General features: G+C 37.9%; 1 protein-coding gene and 1 long non-coding RNA gene across 2 annotated transcripts; both read left to right on the top strand.

Moving 5' to 3' along the window:
* Positions 1–2,843: 2,843 nt before the first annotated feature.
* On the top strand, positions 2,844–5,023 carry LOC129347951 (uncharacterized). Its single transcript, XR_008600308.1, has 3 exons — positions 2,844–3,005; positions 3,091–3,154; positions 3,867–5,023. It is a non-coding gene; the product is annotated as an uncharacterized LOC129347951 (long non-coding RNA).
* Positions 5,024–11,871: 6,848 nt separating this feature from the next.
* LOC111566193 (uncharacterized protein C14orf93 homolog) lies at positions 11,872–13,632 on the top strand. The gene is made up of 4 exons (XM_055009277.1): positions 11,872–12,312; positions 12,698–12,794; positions 12,928–13,046; positions 13,185–13,632. The coding sequence occupies exons 3-4, from the start codon at positions 12,987–12,989 to the stop codon at positions 13,371–13,373; spliced, it is 249 nt and encodes an 82-aa protein (XP_054865252.1). The 5' UTR covers positions 11,872–12,312; positions 12,698–12,794; positions 12,928–12,986; the 3' UTR covers positions 13,374–13,632.
* The last annotated feature ends 10,011 nt before the right edge of the window (positions 13,633–23,643 follow it).

Consider the following 23,643-nt stretch of genomic DNA (forward strand, 5'->3'; position numbering starts at 1 on the left):
TGGTGTGCCCCTTCCTGATCTCTGAGCTCCTCTGGTATCCTAAATGTTGCCCAGAGTAGAACTAAGACGTTTTGGGATGTTGCCTTCTGTGTCTTGGGTCCTCTGGAGAGCTCAAGAAGAGGTCTGAGCATCTGACTCAGTAGATAGCTTCAAACAACACCTAATGAAAACTGATCTTGTTGCGATTGTCCTGATGCAGGTTCCTGTAATTTACTGACATCACACCTTATTATCTTTTATTATCTTAGGTTTATTCACTATTATTTTTAGTTTTTTCTGCTCTCTTATTGATGTGAAGTTCTTGCTGTATAAACTGGACTACAAATAGTAACTTTTATTATTATGATTGTTATGTAGGAAGTAGTTATTAAACGTTTCAAATTTCCAACAGCATAATAATAAAGAATCACTTATTAAACTATGACATGTATTGACATGCATCACTCTGATATTAATTGCCTGTAGTGTCTCCCACCTCTTCTTGACAGCCTGCATGCGGCGCAGGAAGGCGCAGACGGAGCTGTGTTTGGCTTTAGATCGCAGGAACTCTGCATATCTGTTGGAGAACTCAATATCTCCCAGCTGTCTCCTGCGGTCCAGACCTGCAGACAGAAGCTGACTGAAACACAGTCACACCAAAAGTCACATCAGTGGGAGTCAAGATCAGATTTCTGATGCACACTCACTCTTTCACATGTTGTTTAATGTTGAATTAATGCTAGTTTGTTTCATAGTTTTTCATAATCAAATTCTGACAGCTGTATATTTATGATCTAAATGGCAAAATAAGCAGTGCACTGTACACCAGTATCAGTTAAAGGGTAGTCCTAAATGTTAAACCCTACTGAACAAAAAGATTAAGTACAGTTACAATGTTTTGACATTAAATCTTTATCAGAAGATGTTTTTATCGTTTTGCTTATCCATCTGATAAACTCACCTGAGTCTGGCCTCGAGCAGAGCGTCTGCAGGGTTTCCTGACACAGACCACGGTGCGTTCGGGTGTCTGATCTGAGTCAGTAAGCTCTCCACCTCCACATCTTCATCGCTGATGTCACATGACGGGAAGACACATTTCAAGAAACACAAACAACAAAAAAAGAATCAGGGGAAAGCATAACAGTTTATTTTTTTAAAAGCATCACAGAGAAGTAAACGTTTTCATATTGCCACAACTGTAACAGTTTTTAACATCGCTTGTAATCTGAGATCTGTGGCTTGCTGATGTGAAGGTACCTGACAGGGAGCGCTGTGCTGAAGTGGAGAAGGGCCAACAGCAGGAACAGCTGAGAGACACTGATGGATGGCATCGTGTGGAGGATGAAGATGACAGTTTCCTGCGTAAACAAATACATTTTTAAACCTCTTTTAGTTTGCTTTTCAATAGTTTTTTATAGGTTGTTTTCACTGAATTCAATAATATACAATCAAGTGACAAATTAAAAGAAAAATCAACATAACGTGTCTTAGTGAGGTGTTGTTATGCGACTTGGCATTGGTTTTCCAAATCTCTGCCAGTTTATTGAAGATATGTGTAGTATGTTTGGGTACAATGTGCTAAAAGTAAAAGATGATATAATTATGGCAAATGCTATTACACTGAAGAATAGAGTTAAAACGTGTATAAAATACATAAGAATGAATATTCTAGTAATGACTGATGTTTTGATGGTATGGTGTGTGTCTGTGGAGGACACACACACACACACACACACACACAGCTGGACGATCATAAAATAAAACATGTATTTTTGGAGTGAAGACAAATCACATGCTTTTTAGAAAATGAAATATGGAGTACTCAAAACATTATGGTGTAAAGTTGATGCAAAAATGTTTTTAAAAGAGGTGTATAAGAATCTTAACAATGCATAATGGTGTATTTGCATGAAATCTGTCACAAAATAATAGGGGTAAAATGTGCAGGTGGAATAAGGCAGAGTGTGAACAAGTCTGGACATGTTTTCTGTCAAACATGACCTAATGTTAACCTAATGTCCTCTGTAGGGAGTGATCTAGTAGTGAAATATGGTAACCTGATGTCAAGATTTGACCAATGCATTTAGAAAAGTATAACGGTTTCAGAACTGTCTCTCTAAAAATACGCGCTTTAGATGTGGAGAAAATGACCAACTCTCACAGCATAAGAGACGATACGCAGCTCAGTATCTTCAGTTTTTCTTGGGGTGTTATCACTGTTAAGAACTGCTCCTGGATTTTCTGTCGACAATAAATCCTGCTGCTGACTTCTCCTGCTGATTTTTTTTGAAGATCTTTAAAGAAGCTTTTTAGCATTTGAACACGGGCCAGCCTTAGACTCTGCCCCATGATTTGAAATTAGTTTCCATGTCAGACGAAACGCCATTCTTCCTACACAGATTCCCTTACTTGGTGTTTCAATGGTGGTGATAAAGTGTGCTGTCAGACACGTAGGACCAAAATGTCACATAAATGTTCAGCTGAGTTGAGATGTGATGACTGTGAAGGCCCCAGTGTTCAGGTGTTGCCTTTAATATGTTACCCATCTATATTAGACAACAGTGTGCCCCAGTTTGTTGTGGGAGACCTTGAATGGTCTGCATGCACCCCTCACCTGACCCTAATCCAACATGTCAGACCTCATCACACAGCATCTGTGCAGAACTGCACAAAGACTTTTGCTTCTGAAAGGGAGCAAATGAGGATCAGCTGAACAGTGTTTTTAAGAACAGAGTTTTGGACCTGTCATCTTAGTTTTGTAAGCATATAATCTGTAACCCAGGCCATGTAGGGCTCCACTTCCTGTGCCGCTCTTATTTTCCCGGGCCAAGTTCCTTTTACATTGCCCGGTCCCATACGCCACTTCCTGTCTGTCACTGCTCTGCACTCAGCCCTGTCACAGCACCACGCTGTATCTGGCGTTTGTTTCCTTTCCAAAACTGCTCCGAACTCCGATTAAAAGTAGCAATTGGGCTAAAACAGCTCCACGAAACTCCTCATCCTCTCATCTACCTCTCTGGCGATCGGTGAGTGCGTGCGTCGCATAGTTGTTTACTTTAAATGATTTATCAATACAATACGTTGCGCTGACTTTAAACCTAACAATTGCAGATACATCTCCCCATATCCCGGCGGATCCTCGTATTAAACCCCCCCGTGTTCGCACTACTCACCGGTGAGTCCTCGATTCTTGCGGTTGTGTGATTCATGTTTGTTAATACCGCAAATCTTAATGCTGCTCTGCAGCTAGGTTAATGCAAACTTAGCATGTAGCTTCAGCCGGCTAGCGCGGCTATTTATGTGCATATTCTTTCAATCCTAGCCTTATTTGTTAATCTACTCCAGCCGAATCTTAGGCAACATTGTAGATACATTAAAGCGGTGCCTCACTTTCTATTAGTTTAGACTTTTAGGTCACTTTTCGTTACTTTTGAAACCGGGTGCCCCCGCAGCCATCTTTGTTTTGAATGGATGCAGATGCATTCACATGAATGAGATTCAGACCTGTTGCGCAACAATACTCCTAATACTTGAAATGAAGTATTTGTATATTTAATACAGTTTAACGCAAGGCTTGAGGCCTATTTGAACTTAAAGTGCACTTTTATACATTTGACTTTATACATTTGACTTTACACCTTTGAAATTAATTCGCATTTAGATATTAAACTTCTAATGAAGCTTCATATTAGATCAATGGATGTAATGTCTATTCACATTGAATAGAGTAACTAAATGCTGTGCATTATAGCATTTCAATGGTTCTGGTTATTTAAAACTGTATTTATTTTGGTTAATTATTTTGTAATTTACTTTTACTGATTTATTGTCTTGGTTTATTTTATTGCTTTACTAATTGGGATTTTTTCTCCTGACTCCTGTTTTAGGTCAGGTTGTTTTTTTTCCCCCCTTCCTTCTGATTAATTCTCTTCGATGGCGAGCTATCCCGTCCCCTACCTCCTGCTGCGGTAGGACACCTTTTGTTGTTTCATCGAACCTGGATCAAGGATTGTTTTGTTCATGGACACTGAACTGAAAAAAAGACTTTGAATTCCGAACCTCTCAAAAGGAGGCTTTGAACTGAACTTTGAACTGTAATTCCCGACCTGGTGATCTTTTGTTTGGTTTTGAACTTTCGAACTGTATTGGTTTTTGTTTTATAATTAATATACATAATATAATATTAATACCATAACTAATATTATATTATACTATATTAATTGATTATACCTGTTTATTATCTATATATTTATATTATACATACCTCATACTATTTCACCCTTACTATTGTTATTATTACTCTGGTTATTATACAATACCTTTTATTTATACGCAAATCCAATTACAAATTTTGAAAAAATACATCTACGAAACTTAAATCAACCGTGTCTGTCCATTTTTCATACCCTTTGGCTCCAGCAGACGAACCTGGTCTGATCACTCATTATAACATCTACTTGCAGTCAGTTCCCTAGCCCCTAGGGCATTACAAATCACATGTTTTTTTGTTTTTTGTTTTTGCCTCTAAACTCTCATTTGTACAATAGCACATTCTATGTTGCTGGCTTCATTTATTTCTTTTTTTTTAATTCAAAGTTTTATCTTTCAAAGCTTGATCAGATTTTCTGTTCAAAACAAAGAGGGAAGATCCACAAACATTTTTGAGAAAAGTATGAGAAACTAACAAAATTATATGACACAAAGAAGAAGGTGAATAAAAATGGCTAACGTGTAATGGGGAAAATAGTAACCATTATTAAATTATTGTGATTAAATAGTGACATAAAGGTTTGGTTAAGTTTTGGTGAGATTTGGTTTGTAATACACTGTAAAAAAAATACTACATCGTATGTTGTTCAGCATAAATATACATTACAAATTGTTAGGCCTTAAATGTAATTCATTCAGCATAAATATACATTACAAATTGTTAGGCCTTAAATGTAATTCATTCAAAAAAGCAAGTAAAAATGTAAGAAATCAAGCTTGTCTCTTGTTGTAGTGAATGTGACTCCTGATCTCTCTGAGTCTTTGTGACAATAAATGGAAATGAGAAAAGAAAAAAAAACAGACTCAGTGGTAATTTTGTCCGTTGTACTTTAAAATATCACAAGTTATATATTTGTAACTTTTTGTAATTGTATAAATGTATTGATTTAAATTATTAGTTTAATTCATTAGTATCACTTTTAAACTTAAGTCACTAAGTTATTTAGAAAAATTGTTGCTTTTAGGTAAAACATATCCTTCTCAACATGAATTGCATTCAGGGTTTTGTTCTTTTGTAAACTGAGAATTTAAAGTGGACACAGCAGACAGAGCTGAGTTACTTTAACTTCCAGTAAATTAAAGCAAAAATTCAGACTAGTGATAATGTAAAATTCTATGCTATTCTAACTTGGAATAAATGAAGCTTTTTAAACTGGATAAACAGAAAGTCTCAACTAAAGATTTTCAGTCAAAATGCCACACACAATTTTACAGATGTCTTCTCATTTTTTTCTCAACTTTTTTGCTGAGTACTTTTTACAGTGTATTAAAGATCAAAAGTTGCTGAACTGCTACCGATGGGTAAAAAATAATCAGATCATTTTTTTATAAAATGTCTTTTTTGATATACAGGACTCTACCTAGTGGATACCCAGTATTTGCAAAAAATATTACGTGTACTAGACTTTCTATTTTCAACTGTACTCATTAACGTGCTGTTACTTCCGTGTTCTTTGATCATGTTCTTTTTTCACTGTCCCTACATTCAAATATCTGTATTAAAATTAATAGGAATCTATTGGCCATATTGATTTCAGTTGCAGTGTTGCAACATGAACAAACTCAGATGAGCCTTTGAGAATAACTCTACCTGCAGTTTAATACTAAAACGAAGAATGTTCGTGAAAAAACAGGTGACTTATTCAGCATTAACCATGTGGCCAAAAAGATCCACACAATTCTCATCGAATTCGCACTGTCAGTTTTTAAAAACATACTCCACGGTTGGATATGGAGGTAAATATTCCCAATGTGAGCATTGTTGCTCACTGTGGGCTGAAATAGTTGTGTGGTAGACACACATCTCTTCATTGTACTTAATGCATCCTGTTTTTAAGAACACCTCCACAGTGTGTGGACATTCTTTAGGATGTGTAAGCAATACATTGCTGAAATAAAGAAAACAAAAAACAAAGACCGTTGACCTCTGCTTGCTTCAGTGAAATGAAAATTAACCTTGTAAAGCTTTAGTAGGCCACCAGTTAGAATTTTTTTTCTGCAGGCCTTTAGGAAAAAAAGGCATCTTAAATGAATACAAGATTGTCGTGATGAAGCAAAAGAACGTCAAAATGAACAAATGCTGTCAACAGTTAATGTATAAGGAGACTCACCTGGACCGATCCTGCTCAGAAACCAGATCAGACCTGCAGACTGGATGTCCACTCCACACTATCTCCTTTTGTACCCCCTCAGGTATCGACACCCTGTCAGACTGCACTCTGAATTATTGGTCTGGTTATTTATCGTGTCAACACTTTGAGTTTGGAGATCTTCCAGCTGCAGTGTTGGTTTGCTGACTTCCTGAGGTCTTGATGTAATTATTGGATCTGACTTCCCTAATGAGCTCTAATCACCTGTGAGAGCTGCATGGTGTTTGTTCACATTAAATCATCCACACGTCGGTACAGAGTATTGATCCACAACACACATTCAGATCTTTTTATTACTGTGGTTTGTGCTTTTGTTTGCTTAATCACCATTACGCTCAAGGGAAAATTTGACCTCAGGCCATTGGAAGGTTTTTTTCCATCTTTGTGAGTTTAGACTCAGCTAACTAGGTATTACCTAAATAAGTGTAATATGAGTAACTGTGACAACACCACACACCACTTGTTCTAATTTCTTTTTTTTTTCTGGTATTTTAAAAGGTGAAGTGTCTGTTGTGTTCCAAGGAGCTAGAGAAATATTGTCCAAAAAAAAGAAGCCGCCTGGATCCCAGCACTGTGGAAAAATTGATATTTTTGAATAAAAACAAATAAAATGTGGTCACTACTTTTGTTTTACAGGTTGTCACTGGTACCACACGCACAGTCACAAAACAACAAGTAGCAAAAGCACAATAAATTTTATTTATATAGCCCTTATTACAATTAAAAGTATCTAAGCACTTTACAGAAAGCCAGAACCTGACATCAATCAAGCAGTCAAGCTACAAATCTCAAATCTCTCTCCAATTTGTTTCCATTTCCCCCTCTGTCTCTGCTATCAGGAAAAGCAGACACTATATTAAATATATTACTTGTTTATTGGCATTATCATTTAAGCACAATTCAAAGCTTCACATAGCAAAGCTAGTGTGTCATTATAGGCACTCTGCCTGTTTTATTTGTCCAGTTGATGGCGCAGTAGAGCAAATGAAGCACCATGAAGCTTTGAACCATGAGTGAACCAGTTGGATGGAAAGCCTCAATGCTTCATGAAGCTTCATCTCGCCATCACTACCTGAAAAGAAAGAACTCAGTGTTAATCATAAGAGAGGCCTCACTGTCTCTGCCTCATTAAAACAGTGAAGCTGTGTTCGAACCGGGGCTTAGGGGCAAAACGAAGAAAGGAATGCATGTATGTGTGTGTTTGTCCTATACAGTAAGTCTAATTCATTGTGCCTGAATTGTAGTTTTGTAGCTGCTTTCTTTCTGACTTGAGGTTTCTACCCTGTGTGTGGTAGTGTGTGGTGTGACATGCAAACAGGGCTTTTTATACATCCATCAGCTGAAAGTTTCCCTCTGATCTCCCACACCACCCACCCTTTGTTCTTTTTCTAATTACTTTCTTCCTTGCATTTTTGACTATCTGAGGCCTTCATTGTCCCACTGCTCTCATTCTTTCCATCTCTTCTCAATCCATGCTTCTCTGCGCCATTTTCTAGCGGTTTGCTATTTTTCTTTGACTCGCTGTTTGCACACGCACACACTGACCCCGGCCTCTTTTTTTTAACATACTGGCGTGTCTCTCTAAAAGACTGTTAAAAAAAAAAAAAAAGCTCTGTCATAGGACGAAAGGGAGGGGTAGGGGGACACGTATTCCGGTACAAACATCTGTTGGGGGCATGATAAGGCGGGACTTCCGGTTGTGACATGCAGCTTCTGACTGGGACCTGTCAAAATTTGATGAAAAGTGGTTTATTACAGCTCGGACCTATGCATCACATCTTGTGACCTCCTGTTGTGCGTATTCTAATCATTAGTACTGACCTGTTACACTGTACTCTGACTTTTTTTGAATTCGAATACAGGAGAAGATCTTATGTAGACAGTTTTAATGTTTGCTCACAAACTGATGTTGCTGCAGATCTGATATGACCAGAACCAAGATATGATGAAATGTTGTTGAGTGACACTGGTGGACAGAAAGATGGATTGTATATACATTATCAGTCAAAAGTTTGGACACTCCTTCTCATTCAATGTTTTTTTCTTTATTTTTACTACTTTCTGCATTGTAGATTCTCACTGAAGGCATCAAAACTATGAAGCAAGATATAAAGAATTACATAGCAAACACATTATTGTGAAATAAGTCTAAATAGGTTTTACATTTTAGATTCTTCAAAGTAGTCACCCTTGCTACTTTGATGACAGTGTTGCAAACCCTTGGCATTCTCTCCATGAGCTTCATGAGGTAGTCACCTGAAATGGTTTTCACTTCACAGCTGTGCCTTGTCAAGGTTCATTTGTGGAATTTCTTGCCTTCTTAATGGGGTTTGGACCATGAGTTGTGTTGTGCAGAAGTCAGGTTGATACACAGTTGACAGCCCTATTTGACACCTGTTAGAATCCATATTATGGCAAGAACCAATCAGCTAAGTAAAAAGAAACAACAGTCCATCATTACTTCAGAACTGAAGGTTAGTCAGTCTGGAAAATTGCAAAAACTTTGAATGTATCCCCAAGTACAGATGCAAAAACCATCAAGTGCTACAACGAAACTGGCTCACGAGCCAGTTTGGTCTGATGAGTCCAAATTTGAGATCTTTGGTTCCACCCACCATGTCTTTGTGCGACACAGAAAAGATGAACGGATGGTCTCTACATGCATGGTTCCCACCGTGAAGCATGGAGTAGGAGGTGTGATGGTGTGTCGGAGCTTTGCTGGTGACACTGTTGGGGATTTATTCAAAATTGAAGACACACTGAACCAGCATGGCTACCACAGCATCCTGCAGCGACATGCCATCCCATCTGGTTTGCATTTAGTTGGACCATCATTTATTTTTCAACAGGACAATGACCCCAAACACACCTCCAGGCTGTGTAAGGGCTATTTGACCAAGAAGGAGAGTGACAGAGTGCAGAGTCTGATGTCCCGGGGGGGAGCTTTCCAGTGTCAGTGAAAATGCTGTGAGCTATACAAATGCAAATCAGAGTGGTGGGTGTGGAGGGTGTAAGGTAGGGGGGTTAGGGGTGGGGGTTGACTTTTCACACTTGCATTAGTTTTTTTAAGAGAAAAAGGACACACAAACAAAACTATACAGTTTATACTTTATTTGAATCAGGGTTCATACAGCTTTTATAAAAGTAAATAAAAGCACATCACAGGCACTTTTCAACACTGTCAAAATCCTAAATCTCAAACACCATGCAGAGCAGCATGACTACAGTCACCTTTTCTCTTATGTTGCTTTCCTGTACAGTGGATGTGTTTGCCACACATCTTCCAGCAATGCCCTCAACAGGTAGAAATGATGATGGACATGAGGTGTCTGTTCCCCTCAAGTTCCAAACTTCTACCGACTTTCCATAAAAATGTCTGTTGGGATGGTGATGAAGCCTGGAAACTCCTGCAATTACGCGTCTATATATAGTACTCTCTGACCTGACATTAATAGCTATGAACTGCTTCATAATGGCTGGTCTTGTTTCTGTCAGAGGTTCAAGGATGGATTCCTTAAAAAACACCATCTAGCAAATACAGACCTGATCAAAATCTTAAGACCAGTTGAAAAATAGCTAGAATTTACCTTTTGCACATTTGGATCTTACTGAGGTTTTAAGTAGAGCTACAATATGCAAAAGCAAGAAGGAGGAGTGAGACAAAAAGCACTTTGAAAAAGTAATTTATTGAAAACAACAAGTAAACTGAAATAGGCTGTTTATCAGCTGATCAAAAGTTTAAGACCACAGGCTATAAAAGCCCAAATCTGCTCAAAATTCTCATTTTCTGTCAGGCATTCACACAGTCATGCCCTCCTGATGGCTAAAGCTAAGAAGCTTTCTCCTCTTGAACATGGTCAGATCGTAGAGCTGCATAAGCGAGGCCTCTCGCAGCGTGCCATTGCTGCTGAGGTTGGACGCAGTAAGACAGTCACTCTAAATTTTTTGAAAGATCCTGAGCATTATGGAACAAAAAAGTCAAATGGTAGACCCAAAAAAATTACACCTGCGCTGAGCCGGAGGATCCGATTGGCTGTCCGTCAAGACACAGGGCGGTCCTCGACCCAAATTCAGGCCCTTACTGGTGCCGACTGCAGCGCAATAACCATCAGACGACATCTGTGGGAAAAGGGTTTCAAAAACAAAAAACGAATTCAAAGACCTCGTCTCCTACAACGCCACAAAACTGCCCGTTTAGACTTTGCCAGCGAGCATCAAACATGGGACACTGAAAGGTGGAAAAAAGTTTTATTCTCTGATGAGAAAAAAATGTAACCTTGACAGTCCAGATGGCTTCCAACGTTACTGGCATGACAAGGAGGTCCCACCTGAGATGTTTTCTACCCGGCACAGTGGAGGGGGGTCCATCATGATCTGGGTGCTTTTTCATTCAGTGGAACACTGGAGCTTCAGGTGGTGCAGGTCGTCAAACGGCGGCTGGTTACATGCAGATGTTGCAGCAGGCATCCCTCATGACTGAGGGCCCTCGTCTGTGTGGTAACAGCTGGGTTTTTCAACATGACAACGCTGCAGTTCACAATGCTCGCTTGACCAAGGACTTCTTCAGGGAGAATAACATCACTCTTTTGGACCATCCCGCATGTTCCCCTGATTTAAATCCCATAGAGAACATTTGGGGATGGATGGCAAGGGAAGTTTATAAAAATGGCCATCAGTTCCAGACAGTTGATGCCCTTCGTGAAGCCATCTTCACCACTTGGAGCAATGTTCCCACCAGCCTCCTGGAAACACTCGCATCAAGCATGCCCAAATGAATTTTTGAAGCGATTAACAAGAACGGTGGAGCTACTCATTGCTGAGTCCTACTGAGAACAGTTTTTGTTCTGGTTTGGAGAGTTTTTTGTAATTTTTTGAGCAATGGTCTTAAACTTTTGATCAGCTGATAAACAGCCTATTTCAGTTTACTTGTTTTCAATAAATTACTTTTTCAAAGTGCTTTTTGTCTCACTCCCCCTTCTTGCTTTTGCATATTGTAGCTCTACTTAAAACCTCATTAAGATCCAAATGTGCAAAAGGTAAATTCTAGCTATTTTTCAACTGGTCTTAAGATTTTGATCAGGTCTGTACATATGCTGACCTTTCTGCTCTAACTCTGTCATTCAAATATGTTACAAGTTTGCATGAAATGGCAAAATGATCAACTGTAGTTACAGTGTTCAGGGTTCATCTGATGATACATCATCAACACTGCATGCACACTACCAGACAAAAGTTTGGACACACCTCATTCAATGGTTTTTATTTATTTGTATTATTTATACATTGAGATTAATACTGAATATTAACTCTTTTTGTTTACAACATAATTCCATATGTATGTATGTACTGAATGAGAAGGTGTGTCCAAACTTTTGACTGGTTGTGTAGATCAAGCTCATCTAGGATGATATGACAGAGGCATCACTGTAAAGGGCAAAGCCTTTTTTTCTTTTGATTAAAGAAGTTCATCTTGCAGGCATAGAGAAAATCTGTTGACCTGGAGAAGTCGGCATGTTACTTTAAGGAATGCTGCGTCACTGACGTCATCACGTTAGAGTTGCTCGTCCAATCACACGCGTCGTCTCGCAAGAACCGCGCGATACACGAACAGACAAAGAAGTCGTCTTTGTGAGTTTCTACAATGGCGGCCCGGTATCGCCATTCCGACTCACCACAAACTCCTCGCATAGAACAGCCTGGACATGACCGACTGGTTCCAGTCAGACCCGCGACAGACACTGAGAAGAAACTATTGAGCGTTATCAGCCGGCTGTCTGGCCAGAGAGGACCGCTGGAGGAGAAGCTGGAGCAGAAGCTGGAGGAGAGGATAGCCGCCATGGAAGCCAAATTAAACACTTTCTCCAGCGGCGAGGAAATTCAGCGGAAAAGAGGAGAGCACAGTCCTAAAATTGCGGTAAGAATATATTCCATTTGTAGGATATTTTTAGTGAGTTTTAGCACAATGCTCTGAATTGGTAACGTTAAGCAGTGATAGCATGTAGTCCTCCATCTTTGTTAACAAACGTGACTTTATTTTTGCCTTTTTGTACTTTTAGGAACAAGGGTGAGACTGTTTATTCTTTTTCGTTTCTTTTTTGTGAGAAAAATGTTTACTGTAAGCATGTATAATAATTCTTTGTCAGCTGAATGCACACAAATTGTTGTACTGTAGATTGTAAACCATTCATGCATCCATTCAAATTGTGTCTGCTAATTTAAAACGGTTTTAAATGACTTTACAGTTGACTGCAGTTATTCTGCTGTGAGTAGTAAATGAATGTTCTGATTTATTTTCACAGACTGGGCTCACCTCACAATGAGACAGTCAGGACATATTTAGTTAAAACTTTGGCTTAAGTCCAGATGTGGAGGATGTGGAGACAGACGTCCTTCTATGTAAGTATCCTGTTTAAAATTGTTCTAAATTTTTCGATTTCATCAACAGAAACAAAAGCTAACAATAGCTGAAAATAGCAGCTAATAATAATAATAATAAAGCTAATAACGGCTTCATTTAACTGTTTTCCAGCTGATTGTAAAAAGCTTTTTGAAACTCTACGGAGGAACTACCGCTACAGTCAACCCAACATGGCGGATCAGGTGGAGGCCATGAAGTCTTCTGCCCCGAGTCGCCACAGAAGAAAGAGGGTAAGAGATATTAGTTTGATTCATTACATTGTGTGTTTTATACAAAATGTGGTTAGAATAGTATTGCTGGTCACTATGACATTATTTTTCTGTTAAATTATTAAATGTATTGATTTCCTGTACTGATTGTGTTCACAGCTGCTGGATGCCAGGAAGACAGTCCTTGCTCCAGATGAAGAGGACTTCTGGAAGGGCATCACAGCTGACATGATGTCAGATGAAGAGGACGGCAGCGTTGACGGGGTGCGTGGATGGATAGTACGGCCTCCATCCTTCCACAGCCAGGAGCTTGCCAACCTGTGTGCAGCCCTACAGGCTGGAGGCTGATGTAAAGTACACAGCACTACATCACAGGTGTTTTCACAATGGACAGCCGTCTGATAGACTGAAGCCACTGAAGTACAACACGGCAGCAGCCAGAAAACATTTTAAGCCAGAGCTGATGCCTGAGACCAGCCTGGAGTGAGAGATGAACTTGGTCAAAATTTTTTTTAAATTTTTTGTTTTTAAACACAGTTTATTTTAATTTTGATTTCGGATTTCTGGAACTCTAGACTGTTCAATAAAGCTCTTGTTTTTCAACATGTCTCAACATGTCATATTTTTTCCCTTCCAATAAATTAATGTCATTGATTGTAGGATAGCCCATTGGATAACAATATCAAGTATGCGGGTTAACTAATTATACACTATATGGCCCACATTTATTAATGTCTTATTAAAATATTAATAATAATAAGCATTATTATTGTGTGTGACTGGGGGTGAGGAGGTGGGGTGGGGGTGAGGAGGTGGGGTGGGGTGGGTGGGGAGCCGGCGGGGGGCGGGGATTTGACCAGTAGCAACAGATCTTTCAACCAATCATGACACAGTTTTTTTCTGCTGTCATGTCTTGTTTCATCCAATCGGTGTCCTGAGTCATGCTAGACAGGCAGGCTAGATGCTAATTAGTTTTCACACCTCTGCCATGCCCCAGGTGTGAAGTCTCACTCCCCCCTTGCCCCACACACCCACCCCCCAACTCCACAAACATGATTCATTCAAGGTATTTCTCCTCACCCGCCAACTAGTAGTTCATAGCCTGAGAACAACCAATAACTGTGGAGAACTTAGTAGGTTTTCAGTGATTCACAGGGTCGATAATCTGGCTTTTCATGCAGTATTCAAGTTACATGGTTTATTAAAAGAATCAAATTACAGCATTTACATTTCTGTTAAAACACTTTGTCAACAGGAGCCAGTTGAAGGCTGCAGTGATTTTAGTGACACTACAATGTATAAGAGTGAAGTTATTGAATATTTGTCTCTCTTTACTGTTGCAGCGTTTTGCAAATTGCAGACGGACCCTGTTCACTCCATAGACACCAATGTTATTCCTGTAGCTTGAAAGACAGCTACTTTTGATCAAACTGGGTTTGTAGCACATTGTCTGCCTTGCAACAATGGGAAAGAGGCACCGTTTATGTTTTGACAACCTATATCTAATGAGTTATTGATGCTGGAAGTCCGAATCTCTGAATATCTTTCCAACTTTACTGAACTTGGGGCCACTACCACCTAAGGAGTGATATATTTAATTTTGAAAAAAGCATTTGGCCATACTTAAAGCTTTAAGTGCTTTATTAACACAGAACTAAAAATTTTGTATTGTTTTATTATCACAGGTTCTGTCTGAAAAGAGGTGGCATCATTTTAAACAGTGAAATCAAACTAATAAAATGTAATGACCAACCAGTGAGCAATACTGGATTCTGCAAAAACATAAACAACTTTTTTTAAAAATCTAAATCTTAACAGTTAATGTATTAACTTATTTTTGTGTGTATGCATGTATTTATTGATTTATTTAGTACTGTTAACATAGAGTTCTGAGTGAATTTTTCTTAAGATAAGCAAAGGCCATTTATTGATTACATATAGGCTGTTAAATGTTTATTAAAAACTAAAAAGCATTTTTTTAAAAAACAACTTAGGCATTTATTGAGTCACTAAAATACTGTAGAGTACAGACCACATCAGCATGATTATAAGCATCCTCTGGTAAATGAACAACCAGATACTGATGTCTCTCACCATATGGACTTCAGGAGATGACTGGGGGATGATAAACTGTGACCTACTGGTTGGGTTCTCTCTGTTCTCATGTTTCTTACATGTTTGTCCCCTGACAGCCGGGTCCTAATGTTTTTTGAGCAACACACCATACTATGACGTTTTTACAATGATGGTTCTACTATGGAACCAGTTTGACATGTTCAGGTGTTCTTTGTGTGAAAACTCAGAGATTTCAGGTATCAGAAGGTGGTTTTCAACTTTCTTTGTTAACTTTCTGCTTCAACTTTAAACTAAATTTCCTTCACTAACCCAGCCCTCTGGACTTCCAGGAAGCTGTGTTCCTATTGGCTGTCCAGGTGGCTGCTTGGTGTTATCAGGAACACCTGAGCAGCTCAGTGTCTTCCTGCTTTATTTAGTTGCAGACAAACATTTCCTCTGCTTCTCTTCACCAGTGAACTGGGTTTGGCTCCATTACTTTAGTTTGTTCTTTAGGTGTTGGCTTGCAGCTTCCAGCAGTAAAATAGACTTTAATGTGATTCTTGGTGTGTTTTAGGGCTTTGTACTGGATGGTTGTCTTGGTAAATGTGGTTCTTTAGCCACAGTTAGCACATGGGGCTAATGTGTGCAGTGATTAGTGGATTTGCTGCAGCTGAGTTGTGTCTTTATCTTGGCTGTAGTGAGTCTTCAGAGGTTTTTGGTCAGACACATTCTGTATTCTTGTTTGAGAACCAACGTTGGTTGTCCAGAAGGTAAGAGTTCCTGTCCTGATTCTCTGTTCTCAGAGGTTCTCTGGTAGGCTGCAGGAGACTTTAGCGTTTGGGTTGTGCTAGTTTAGTTTTTGTATGGTTTCATTTGGACGACTATCTTGAGGTCCCTCCATGTGGTTCAGTGAGGTTTTCTGTAACAGTTCTACAAAGCAACCTGCAGCAGAAGAGACTTTGAGAGTTTTTAGGAAGTTCTGGAGACCAGACTTTAGAGCAGCAGAAACATTTGTCAGCAGTTTGAGCAGGAGAAGGTGAGGCTCAGAGTAGAAATGAGACAGAAACCTTCTTGATCCGTGTGGTGAGGTCCTGTACCAAGAGTTTGAGCAGGTTGTGAAGAGTCTGTAGTTCTTTGGTCTAAAAGCACAAGAAGAGTCGACTCATTAAAGGAGAAAACAGGAGATATTGTTGGTTCTTCTGTCGCTCTGCAGTTTCCTTAGACTGAATATCAAGTTTATATTTTAAATGATTTACCATGTGAGCCCAAGAAGACTTCAATAAACTCCCTCCATCCCCTGGACACAACGTATTTTATTACCATGTTAAATCTTTTTTTAATTTTTTAATTTTTTAAATGTTTTTGAGTTTTAATCATAGTTTTAGCATAGTTTTTTTTCTCTTTGCTTTTTTAGTTTTGTCATCTGTGTAAAAGGTGCTAAACAAATAAAGCTGAATTGATAAACTGAATAATTGACTAACTCATGATTGTGACAACAGAAGTATTTTCATTGTGATTTAAGGGTTTATTTCATTTTTAAGGTTGGGGTTAAAATCTTGACAGAAAAAGAAGATTAAAGAAATAAACTACATAACAAAAAGCAATAAAATCAAAGGAAATTTTTTTTAATACAATTAAACTTTTAAAAAGTTTTATTATTAAAAAGATGAAACGTAAGATGTAATTTTCTAATTAAACATTTAATTTTTTAATTAAATGTTTTGTCTTTTTAAAGGTTTAATAATCTAATTAAATGTTTTGCATTTTTAAAATGTTTAATATTCTTGTTTAATTGCATTTTTTAAATGTTTAATTATGGAAAATATTTTATCTGTAATTTTTAATATTTGTATTTTAAAAATTTTGTTTAATTTCATAATGACATGTATTGTATCTTGTTGAATTATCTAATTCAATATTTTGTCTGTTTAATATAATTTAATTGTATTTAATGTTTAACTCTATTAAACAGACAAAATATTGAATTAGATAATTCAACAAGATACAATACATGTCATTATGAAATTAAACAAAATTTTTAAAATACAAATATTAAAAATTACAGATAAAATATTTTCCATAATTAAACATTTAAAAAATACAATTAAACAAGAAGAATATTAAACATTTTAAAAAATGCAAAACATTTAATTAGATTATTAAACCTTTAAAAAGACAAAACATTTAATTAAAAAATTAAATGTTTAATTAGAAAATTACATCTTAAAGACAATAAAACTTCAAATAGGAATTAAACAGAAAATACAATGAAGCATTTAAAAAGAAAATTAAACATTAAAAGGTGGTAAAACATTTAAAAAGAAAAACCTTCAAGATTTAATCGAAACATTAAATATTGGGAAAGGAAAAAAAACTCAAGCCGATAAAACATTTGAAAAAAACAATTAAACATTAGAAAGACAAAACATTTGGAAATCAAATCAGACATTAGAAAAGAATAAAAGGTGAGAAAAGAGCAAAACTAAACGTTTAAAAAGAATCAGACTAAAGACAAAACATTTGAAAAGACACCAGTTAGACTTTAGAAGATCAAATTAAACAGAAGAGACAATAAAACGATCAAAAAAAGCAAAAACAGATAAAGCTCTTAAAGCATTTTCTAGTCTGAAATGAAAATATCAAGTTGTTTCTTCAAACATTTCCTCTTTCCATGTTCTTGGTTTGATTGTGGACAGATTTACTAAGAACTCATTTCAGAAAACCGATTTCCAGATAAAGTCTACTAGTAGTTGAAGGCATCGATCAAACTAATGTTACCTTCTGATCTCCACAAACTTTACTGTTCAGTGAAGAGAATCAAAGTTTGAGGATTTCTAAAAAACCCACAGGTGAAGGTCTGAGAAGAACTCAGATGGATGGTCTAAATGTGAAATCAAGACTCATGGTCACAAGTTTTAAGGCTTCTGTTAACCAGAAAGTTCAAACTAACAGAGAACTACAGAGAAACTTTTAAAATTTCAGTCCTCAGACTGTGGAAAGGTTCAAACTAACAGAGAACTACTCAGGAACTTAGAAGATATCAGTCCTTGGGCTGTCTGAAAGTTCAATCTAACAGAGAACTACTGTGGGACTTAGAAAATTTCAGCCCTCAGACTGTGTGAAAGCTCAGGTCCTGAGGACTCGGGAGGTGTGGAGGCTTTGGAAAGTCTTGGAACTGAGGGTTCAACCCTCCAGCACAAAGGCTGAAGTCCAACCTCCTGAGAAAAACGGTCGAGTCGAGACCCGAGTTGAAAAAAAACTCGAAAACGACAAAAAATAGATGATAAATGCGCAAAAAAAACAAGATTTAGTATCTGAGCCAGTAGCTCAGGGGATAAGAAGACAGACTACCAAGTGGAAGGTCGCAGGTTCAAGACCCACCACTGGCAATTTTCTTTCTTTGTCTTTGTCAAGATTTTGATAAAAATTTAAGAAGGGTCTGGTCTTGAACCAGCGACCTGCAGCTCCACAGGCAAATCCTTAACTCACTGAGCTACAGATCAGATGAAAATAAATAAATTCGTCGTCCCTTTGGCATCGTAGTTGCTGAAGTCACCACATAGGTGGAGCCAAGGCGGAGTCTGGGTGGAGTCAGGGCGGAGAGTGGGCGGGGAGGTGGGTGGCGGCCTCCCCCCTCTACTCCCCCACCACCCACCACACCTTCCCCCGCCCGACGAGTTCTTCGAGTCGCCACGAGTTCTTCGAGTCTCCATGGGTTTTCCCGAGTTTCTGGAGTTTCCATGAGGACGGAGGCAGAACAAGCTGTCATGAAGAGGTGTTGAAGTCGGCCAGGATGGACTGACTTTTTACAGCAACTAGAAGGAAGACGACTAGAAGAGCAGGTCTTTAACCACCATCCATAAAATCCATGGAGTCGCTCCAGAGAAATGAAAGAAGGTCAACTTTTATCAACCTCCATCCAGATGTTCAACTTGATATCTTTACTTTGACATTTTTAGCACCACAAACCTTTAGTATCACACTTTATTATCATTTATTAGGACTTTCATGGAATCCACCAGCAGATTTACTTTTTGTTGACAAACTTTATTCTTGTCATGGTGGGACTGCAGTATTTAAAACTGTTCCTTCTATTTGACCTCATGTTTATTAATTTTAGTGGAGAAAGTTATTTTAGTCTCTTAAAAACCAAGTAATAAATTGGATTAGTCAAGAGGTTTAAATTTCTTACTTTGTCATATTTTAAATATGACAAAAAATATAAAAATAAAGTGCCTTGAGACAATTTGACCTGTATTTGGCGTTATATAAATAAAATTGAATTAAAATTGTATGTATCTTGTAATGTTGGAGTAATTCAGCCATATATGTTGGAAAACACATTTTCTTTGTCCATTAATCTGTTGATTGTTTTCTCCAGTAATTCATTTCTTGTTTTGGTTTATAAAATGTCAAACCTAAATATATTCAGTTTACTGTCATAAAAATCTAAAAGATTTATATTCATGATGCAGGGATCAGGCAGTTTTTCACTTTTTATCTTAGTTTAGTCAGAAGGATAGTTGATAATGTGTGAATTGTTGCAGCTTGTGAGCCGTAAAAGGTTTTAATCTTTGGGGCCGAGTGTCAGAAAACATTTAGAAACCAACATCAACAAAACACTCAAAGATTTGAACATCATTAAAGGGAAATCCAACTTTTGCATGACAATGTCTAATTAAAGGACATTTATTTCCAACGTAAATGTGTGATATTCATCCTCTGGAGCTTTCTCTTCACATCGTCTTCCACCTGGACTGGTTTGGTCGGGAGCATGTGCAACAAACATTTGAAAAACTAGACTTTAACATCAATGAATGACACTGAAGTTTAATCTCTACATAAATGAGACTGAGTCTGGATGTGCTGCTCTTTCATTAACTCCTAAGTTTAGGGAAAGTTCAAACAAAAGAGGACAGTTCAGATAAGACTTGAGAATGAGCTTATTTTGAACAAACATCTCAGACTTTCTGAGCTTCAGCACCTACAGCAAGATATTTTAACAACAAGCAACTCAAGAGATCCAGAAGTTGGAGAGAGTTAGCTTTAGCTGAGCCAAAGAACATGTGGGACGCTAACCTAGCAAACATTTCAGACTTTTCTCTGTGAATTCTGAGAATAATTACTATTTAATGACAGAGCTACATATCTTAACTCAGTCTCATTAAAACAGACTCTAATTCAGTGTCATCCATCCATATTAAAGTGCAGTTACCCAAAATGTTTGTTGCATGAGCTCCAACAAAACCTGTCCAGGTAGAAGGCCACTTTGACAAACAGGAAGTGGAAGATTCCAAGCAGATTTATAGAAGGGGGAACCAGACTGTACTAAGTGTGGTCGAGTATAGAGGGGTGTTTTGTGGGTTTTTAAGGCTGATAATGATTATTAGTGAGACATTTGGAGTAGATATTCATTTGCAGTAAATGAAAGTATTTAAAATCTTGGAGTTAAACTTTGAAGAACACAAACTCTAACAGAAAACTTCGTTCATACGTTTTTGTTTTGTTTACAGATGTTAAGTTAAAGGAGTTTTATTCATGACGTATAACCAATCAAATCACTCCAGAAGACAGAGCCACCACAGGTAGATAAAGGTTCAGAGCCAAAGTAGCGCCATTTTTAAATTTATTTATTACCGTAAATCAGTAAAAAATAAAATACTGATAATCAGTAAATCAGTCAGCCCACAATTACTACAATTCTACAATGTATGTCTCTTTCCTTTGACTTGTTATTTGTACAATATACGATGTATATGATGGCGTTTTTTTCATCCCAAAGGCTGTACTATGATGTTTTCTAAGAGACATACGATGCTACTCTGTTTGTTCTGGCCCTGGGTCACTGCACTCCTCCTCTGTTGTTTTCTGGATTATACTCAGCTGCATGCCTTCGTCCACCCGGCCTCCGTTGACTCGTCCCGCCTGCCATCTCTGGAACTGAAGCTGGATTGGAACAGACCAAAGTACAGTCCAATCACGATGCCAGCTGCCTCTCAAAAGGCTCCTTCATCTGGCAGGTGGCGGCACTTCTGAGGGGAAGCTGAGCTGGCCCGGCAGAACTTTGGAGATGTGTTCCAGTGGTTGGTGGATGTGTAGGGAGATAGAGTTTGAATTGTTCAGAAAGGAGAACAGGGAACCCATTGGTAGTTTTAGTTTAGGATGCTAATGTGGTGTGTTTTTGGGTTTTAAGAGGTGGACAGGAAGAGTTTTTTTTTCGTATTGATTATCTTTTACTTTGTTCCTGGTTGGAATGCCCATCAATGTCAACATGAAGTTCACTTTTAGTTCTGTTTATTTATTTTTATTTTACTAACACCCATTTGTTTTTAACCCCCTCACATGTTGTGTTGTAAACTTCCTCTTTCAAATAAATAAACGTCTAACCCTCTGGAAACCAGCGTTTGGACTGTTTTTGTGTTGCTCCTCACCTACTGACAGCTGTGGACTAAAGGCTATACTGTGACGTTTTTAGAGCGACATGCTATACTATGATGTTTGTTGGGCGAAACGCTATACTATAGGCTTTTTTAATTGACATATTCTGTGACGTTTTTCTTGTGGGTTTTTTTTTTAGCAACATATAAGAATTCGAACAGTTTTAAAAGTTACTACGCTTGTGCAATGAAATTATTATTCTAAGGCATTTTTTAGATGACATATTATACTCTGATGTTTTCTTGAATTACATACTATTTTGACCCACATATCATACATGACAATTTTAGGCAACATCCTATCATTTTGCGCTTTTTGAACCACATAATAATCTATGTTTTGTTTTTTTTTTCTTGCCAACATGCTGTACTATGAACTACAGGCCATACTATGTTATTCTTGAGTAAAGCATACTATACTTTGACATTTTCTGAACTACATCCTATACTATGGCGTTATACACAGAGTGCTTTGGTTACATGTTGATTTATAATCTAGATATTTTTTCTGTTTTGTTTTTTGACAGGATTACCACAGACCTGACCGTCAACACCGTCGACACCCACCTGAGGGAGACGCTGCCTAAGATCTCAAGGCTGCTTGGTCGTGGTCTTTCTGGCACGTACTCTTCCAAGATGAGCCGGGAAGTTTAACACTGATGGAATGACACCAGGTCTAAGCCAACAAACTTCCAATTCCTCCTCAACCCATAGTCTCTGGGAAACCTACATGGAGTAAGAAAAGTAGACAGAGAAGTAATTAAGTCTGTACACAATATATTAAAAAGAAATCATGCTAATAAATTAAGTACAAAGAACCAAATTCGCCAATATACTGGAGACCAGAGCTATTTAATTTGATAAGTATAACCTTGTTTAGTAACATTTCAATTATTTGAGAGCAGTCCTAAAGAACTGCCTGTAATCCCAATCATAAAATGGGTTTGGAGGAAGAACATAGATGGTAATCTGGATATACATGAGTTAGGCTTTATAACTACTACTGGTAGTATTGGTGGTAGTAATAGCAATGTGACTACTACTAGTAGTAGTGGTAGTACACTAACTACTGCTGCTGATACTCGCACTGCTATTACAACTTGTAATACTATTACAAATGCTGATACTACTTCTATGACTCTAACAGCTGTTTATACTACTACTGCTGCTTGTACTTTTAGTATTACTACTACTGCTTGTACAACTATACTACAGCTACTATTAATTGTCTGGTGTTTGGTTGTCAAGCTGCTAGCTCGCCTTAGCGTTTTGCTAGTGGCTAACTAGTTAGCTCTCATAGACTGGAAGCTCTCAACAAGATTTCATAATGAAAAAAGAGCCAAAAACTATTCTTTAGTGATGTTACGCTCGAGCCAGTTTGCTCAACACAGTGCCGAGCTTTTGAAGCAAAAGTGTCCCGAGACAGTGTTTCGATCCCTGTTTCAGCACGCCCACAATCACGTGACTACCGAGAGCGAGGCCTCGTTACGTCACAGCGTGTGTCGCGGTGCTTCGCGGGAACTTTGAAGGGGTTGGACATTTCAGTCTCTCCAGGTCTTAAAAGGGGTCTGATTCACTCCTCAACGGTTTTTGAGAAGAGATTACGCTAGCGCATTTGTCATTTGTCATTCTGAAAGAGGTTAAGGAGAGTATACATTTAGGTAGAATTTAGTTTAGATATATTTAGTTGCATTTCATACATTAAATAACACAGATAGATACATACACAGAGATTCACACACACACACACACACACACACACACACACACACACACACACACACACACACACATTATCACATTATTTAGATAGATAGATAGATAGATAGATAGATAGATAGATATAGATAGATAGATATAGATATATATAGAGATATGAAGATATAGATATAGATATAGATATATAGATAGTTTGTGTGTATATACATACACACAAACATACATATATACCGTTTTAAAATATTTATTGCAAGTACAAAGCAGTGTCAGACAGGCAGTCCTGAGGCTTTTTCAGTTTTCTCCACTTAGATGCAGTTCTGACACGGAGCCAGCAGATGTCACTCTTCTGGCTGTGTCAAATGCTTCGAAGCAGTGTGTCGTTCTTGATGCAATTGTGTCAAAGTGGT

This window comes from Amphiprion ocellaris, chromosome 3 (genome assembly GCF_022539595.1).
Source record: "Amphiprion ocellaris isolate individual 3 ecotype Okinawa chromosome 3, ASM2253959v1, whole genome shotgun sequence".
In the NCBI taxonomy this organism is placed as follows: Eukaryota; Metazoa; Chordata; class Actinopteri; family Pomacentridae; genus Amphiprion; species Amphiprion ocellaris.

Excerpts from the sequence above, each read along its gene's own strand:
- LOC111566193 (XM_055009277.1), top strand. The coding sequence starts at position 12,987 with ATGGCGGATCAGGTGGAGGCCATGAAGTCTTCTGCCCCGAGTCGCCAC. Across the intron at positions 13,047-13,184 it reads GTCGCCACAGAAGAAAGAGG|CTGCTGGATGCCAGGAAGAC; the intron begins GTAAGAGATATT and ends TTGTGTTCACAG.